General features: G+C 44.8%; 1 protein-coding gene across 1 annotated transcript in view; it reads left to right on the forward strand.

The window, feature by feature from the left end:
* Positions 1-513: 513 nt before the first annotated feature.
* The window catches only part of LOC126993614 (activating molecule in BECN1-regulated autophagy protein 1A-like), an 8,761-nt gene continuing 3,333 nt past the window's right edge, over positions 514-5,941 (forward strand). Inside the window, exons 1-4 of the mRNA XM_050852781.1 lie at positions 514-541; positions 3,308-3,561; positions 3,898-4,081; positions 5,564-5,736. Of these exons, the coding sequence (XP_050708738.1) occupies positions 539-541; positions 3,308-3,561; positions 3,898-4,081; positions 5,564-5,736 (614 nt within the window). The 5' untranslated portion in view covers positions 514-538. The remainder of the gene's footprint in view (positions 542-3,307; positions 3,562-3,897; positions 4,082-5,563; positions 5,737-5,941) is intronic.

Raw genomic sequence — 5,941 nt, forward strand, 5'->3', positions numbered from 1 at the left:
TAGTTTGGAATTTCCTGCGATTTAATTTCTTATGACTTTAAACAATAAGATTCATATTACTTTGAACACAAGCATATAATGCTTGGTATACAGTACAGCCTTTGTACCGCGGACGCGTACAATACAGGTTTAGTAGCTTGGGCGCGGGTGGCGGAGCCCTCTCCCCCCCCCATTTGCCTGCCTCACGCTGCCAGGGTCTGGGGACTTCTTCAGTCTTCTGCCTAAATGTACAGCAATTAAGGTAAAGCTAACCTTGCTGAGTCAACTAGACCTCACCAGGCGCCTCCTCCCTCGCCCCTTGTCATGGGGGTAACACTTGGGTTAACTGCTGCCTCGCCGCACCGTACAGGGTCAGTATGCGAAGGACTCCCCAGAGACGTGCCAGGCGGATGAGGAGGAATGTTTAGGTCTGGGTCGGCCATGAGCAGCTCCTGACGCCCCCACACGCCCTCACTTTTTAGTTTCTGCCCTGGGGAGACGCGCCCTGAGGGAGGATCCGCCCAGGGAGAGAATATACCCCAGGGAAGGAGTGGCCGCCATGGTGAGTACGTGGGAGCTGTGGAAGAGGTGTCAAAATGGATAAATATGAACTGTTTGGTTTATACGTGGCAAGGTGAGCTTCATGTCTGTATTGCTGTTTGTCTGTTTGTCTGTGTGGTATGCTGACCGTGCTGACCCCTAAGGCTTGTCTGTGGCTGTGGAGTGCTGTGGGAGGAGATATTAATGGTTGGCTGTGAGGGAGAGGTCTATTACGTCTCAAAGTGCTCATGTGACGGAGCTGCGCACGGAGGCCACGCGTAGCTATATCATGCGTGTCCTTAACTCTGTCTTACCCTTGATACTACTAACACATTATTTTTGTGGTTGTGCGTACAGGCGCTGGCAAATTGTCGTGCTCCAAACATAGGCCTATGCATTTATCATTTTTAGTGCTCATGTGATGGAGTTGAGCACCGAGGCTATGCGCTGCTATATCGTGTGTGCCCTTAACTCTGTCTGATAGTACTAACACATTGTTTTGGTGGTTGTGCATACAGGTGCTGGCAAATTGTTGTGCTCCAAACATAGGCCTATGCATTTATCATTTTTAGTACTCATGTGGCGGAGTTGAGCACCGAGGCTATGAGCTTCTATATCGTGTGTGCCCTTAACTTTATCTTACCCTTAATATTACTAACACATTATTTGAGGGTTTGTGTAGACGGGAGGTCACTGCATGCACCTTTGTTTATCAGTATTAACCCGGTAGCAGCGACGGGTCAAATTTGTGGCTTTACCGTGTAGCAGCGACGGGTCAAATTTGTGGCTTTACCGTGTAGCAGCGACGGGTCAAATTTGTGGCTTTACCGTGTAGCAGCGACGGGTCAAATTTGTGGCTTTACCGTGTAGCAGCGACGGGTCAAATTTGTGGCTTTACCGTGTAGCAGCGACGGGTCAAATTTGTATTTTACCGTGTAGCAGCGACGGTCAAATTTGTGGCTTTACCGTGTAGCAGCGACGGGTCAAATTTGTGGCTTTACCGTGTAGCAGCGACGGGTCAAATTTGTGGCTTTACCGTGTAGCAGCGACGGGTCAAATAATTTTGTGGCTTTACCGTGTAGCAGCGACGGGTCAAATTTGTGGCTTTACCGTGTAGCAGCGACGGGTCAAATTTGTGGCTTTACCGTGTAGCAGCGACGGGTCAAATTTGTGGCTTTACCGTGTAGCAGCAACGGCCCAAATTTGTGGCTTTACCGTGTAGCAGCGACGGCCCAAATTTGTGGCTTTACCGTGTAGCAGCGACGGGTCAAATTTGTGGCTTTACCGTGTAGCAGCGACGGGTCAAATTTGTGGCTTTACCGTGTAGCAGCGACGGGTCAAATTTGTGGCTTTACCGTGTAGCAGCGACGGGTCAAATTTGTGGCTTTACCGTGTAGCAGTGACTGGTCAAATTTGTGGCTTTACCGTGTAGCAGCGACGGGTCAAATTTGTGGCTTTACCGTGTAGCAGCAACAGGCCAAATTTGTGGCTTTACCGTGTAGCAGCGACGGGTCAAATTTGTGGCTTTACCGTGTAGCAGCAACAGGTCAAATTTGTGGCTTTACCGTGTAGCAGTGACTGGTCAAATTTGTGGCTTTACCGTGTAGCAGCAACAGGCCAAATTTGTGCCACGGTTTAAAACTCCCAAAAATAGATGATACATAATCTGATCACAAATGCTTTGATATATAGGTATTATGAAATGGTTTGTGTGAGGGGTGATTTTTTTCTCATTTTTCTTGCTTGCCATTAAGAAACATGATCCCTGCTGCTACCGGGTTAAGGATACGAGAAATAAAGTAGAAGATACATGATAAATTACAGACATACACCCAAAGTTGCAACATAAGAATATAAGTACATAGGAACATTAGATTAGGTTAGGTGAGGTAAGGTTAACCCGTCCGCTGCGATTGGCACGGATTTTTCCTTCACTGGTAGCCTGGTAACATACACTCCCAGGTCTTTCTCTGCCTCTGTGGTGGATAGTGGAGTGTTTCTCATGTGATATTGATGTGCTGGATATCCCTTCACTGGTAGCCTGGTAACATACACTCCCAGGTCTTTCTCTGCCTCTGTGGTGGATAGTGGAGTGTTTCTCATGTGATATTGATGCGCTGGATATCCCTTCACTGGTAGCATGGTAACATACACTCCCAGGTCTTTCTCTGCCTCTGTGGTGGATAGTGGAGTGTTTCTCATGTGATATTGATGTGCTGGATATCCCCTCCCAAGGTGCAGGACTTGACATTTTTCTTCATTGAATTGTAGCAGCCACTTTTTGTTCCATTCCTGTAGCTTGGTGATGTCTTCTGGTAGGAAATCCACAGTCAAGGGGTTAAGAAGCTGATATAGGGAACATGTCTGAAGGAAAAAAGAAGTACAGTTTCCCATATAGAAGTGTGGATGAGTGGAATGGTCTAAAGGAGGAGACTGTGGAGGCAGGGAGTGCATCAAATGAGGGAGAGCTTGGACATATATCGACAAGGAGACAGGACTATCCCATCTTAGCTCAGGCCCTGTAAACCACAAATAGATACACACAGGGAGATGCTTGAGAGACATAAAGAAATATAGCTTCCCACACAGAAATATAGAGGTTTGGAACAGACTAAGTGAGGATGTAGTATCAGCGAGGAGTGTGCAAAGCTTTAAGGAAAAGTTGGATTAATGTAGATACGGAGACAGAACCACACGAGCGTAAAGCCCAGGCCCTGTTAAACTACAACTAGGTAAATACACACTCATACATGCACACTCTAACCACTCCCACTCATCCCCCCTTCAGATGGATGACATGTTTCTGGAGGGCAAGATGGAGGTGGGGGAGGAGGTGCGGCGGCAGTGCCATGACCCTATGCTGGCCCCCACGCCGGTGCTGCTGGCTCGACGCGAGGTTCCGGCGCGCCACCCCCGGGCCACCACCACGCAGCTGCATCACATCAGCGAGGAGATGCTGGTTTACCGCAAGCACAACCTCCTCTCCTGCCAACTGCCCGGCTCACCCAAGTCCACGTTCCTTATGGTATTCAGCCCCGATGGGTGAGTGGGGGGGCAAGGTTTTATTTCTTTATTTTATTTACAGGAATGGAGATGGTATGGGCACCTTGAAATGATATAAAAAAACATGCATAAAAAAAGACATGGGAAAAGAAGTACAGTAAAAAAACGCAAGTGAATTATAAGAAATCACGGAAATTCTAAAAAAAAAAATGCAAAAATAAGACATGGGGAAAGAAGTAGGGTAAAAAAACGCACCTGAATTATAAGAAATCACAGAAATTCTGATAATAGAAAAATAAAAAATAAATGCTTGGTGATGTCTTGTAGGAAAGCCATAGTCAAGGGGTCAATCAACTTGTCTTGTTCTCTCTGCAGGTCAAAGGTCGCCTCCACCCACGGCGACCACAACATCTACGTCAGCGAGGTCAACACAGGTCAGTGCATCTGTACGCTGGAGGGACACCCGCGAACCCCGTGGTGTGTGGCCTTCCACCCCGCCTCCAACGAGATAGTGGCCTCGGGCTGCCTCGGCGGGGAGGTGCGCGTGTGGGGCCTCAAGGTGGGTAGGGGGTGTTGGGTGTAATACAGGAGTTTGTTTTGCATATGTTTATTTTCATTTATTATTTATTATTTTTTGTTTTTATACCTTTTTTTTATTTCATGTTTTCATTTTTTGCATATGTTTATTTTTATTTATTATTCCTCATATTTTGTTTTATTTTGTTTTTATACTTTTTTTATTTTATGTTTTCAGTTGTTTTTATTTATCATACCTTACTTTTTTCATTCTTTGTTACACCTTATTTTTCAACAGCTGGTATCTTTAAATGTAGCTTTGTATAACTTTTCTTAACAGTGTATCTTTAAATAACATTTTTTTCCTTCCTTACATTGCTTATTTTTAGCAGTTTCCATTTTTAATACCAACAAAACCAAACCTAACCTAACCTCATCTAGCATTGCCTATCCTAACCTTACCATACCTATATATAACTTTTCTTAACAGTGTATCTTTAAATAACTTACTTTTCCTTCCTTACCTTGCTTATTTTTACCAGTGTCCATATTTAATACCAACAAAACTTAACCTAACCTAACCTCACCTCACCTTGTCTAGCCTAACCTCACCATACCTATATATAACCTGAATAAGACAACCTCACTATCATCTATCTTATCTCCTCATTCAACCTTATGTGTTATGTGTAAAGCAACTTAACCTAACCTAACCTCACCATACCTATATATAACCTGAATAAGACAACCTCACTATCATCTATCTTATCTCCTCATTCAACCTTATGTGTTATGTGTAAAGCAACCTAACCTCACCATACCTATATATAACCTGAATAAGACAACCTCACTATCATCTATCTTATCTCCTCATTCAACCTTATGTGTTATGTGTAAAGCAACTTAACCTAACCTAACCTAACCTCACCATACCTATATATAACCCAAATAAGACAACCTCACTATCATCTATCTTATCTCCTCATTCAACCTTATGTGTTATGTGTAAAGCAACTTAACCTAACCTAACCTAACCTCACCTCGTCTATCCTAACCTCACCATACCTATATATAACCCAAATAAGACAACAACATCACAATCTTTATCTTTTTGTTCGACGTTATGGTTGTGGTGGTTGTCAATGTGGTGCGTTAAGTTGAGTGGTGGTGATGGTGGTGAGGTCTTTAAATAACTTCTTTTTCCTTACTTTGCTTATTTTTTCCAGTTTCCATTTTTCATACCAACAACACCTAACCTAACCTAACCTTACCTCGTCTAGCATTGCCTAGCCTAACCTTACCATACCTATATGTGACCCGAATAAGACCTCATCATCACCATCATCTTCCCCTTCTGTCTCTCTCCGGCATATGACCACAGATGTTGCACCGAGTAAATGAAACTTTCCAACTTTCATCACCGTCATCTTTATTTTCTCATTCGACGTTATGTGTAGTAGATGGTTGTGGTGGTTGTCAATGTGGTGCGTGTAGTAGAGTGGTGGTAACGGTGGTGTGGTTGCAGGGCGGCAGTGAGGTGTGGACGACAGAGAAGAGCACGGTGATCGCCTCCCTCGCCTTCCACCCCACGGACAAGGTGCTGGTCATCGCCACCTACAATGAGATATACTTCTGGGATTGGTTCCAGCCGCAGCCCTTCACCAAGATATGCACGGCTGATGAGAAGGAGAAAGTCAGGTGTGTGTGGGAGACGTATGCGCATGTGTGTGTGTGTGTGTGTGTGTGTGTGTGTATTTACCTAGTTTTACCTAGTTGTGACATACGGGAAAAGAGCTACGTTCGCGCTGCCCCACCTCCATATCCTCTCTTAATCAACTTTTCTTGTGTGTGCGTGTATAAAATGGTAGTGATAAAGTGTGGTGTGTGAGGGGGACTTGGTTGT

The sequence above is a fragment of the Eriocheir sinensis genome, unplaced genomic scaffold, assembly GCF_024679095.1.
Source record: "Eriocheir sinensis breed Jianghai 21 unplaced genomic scaffold, ASM2467909v1 Scaffold640, whole genome shotgun sequence".
In the NCBI taxonomy this organism is placed as follows: Eukaryota; Metazoa; Arthropoda; class Malacostraca; order Decapoda; family Varunidae; genus Eriocheir; species Eriocheir sinensis.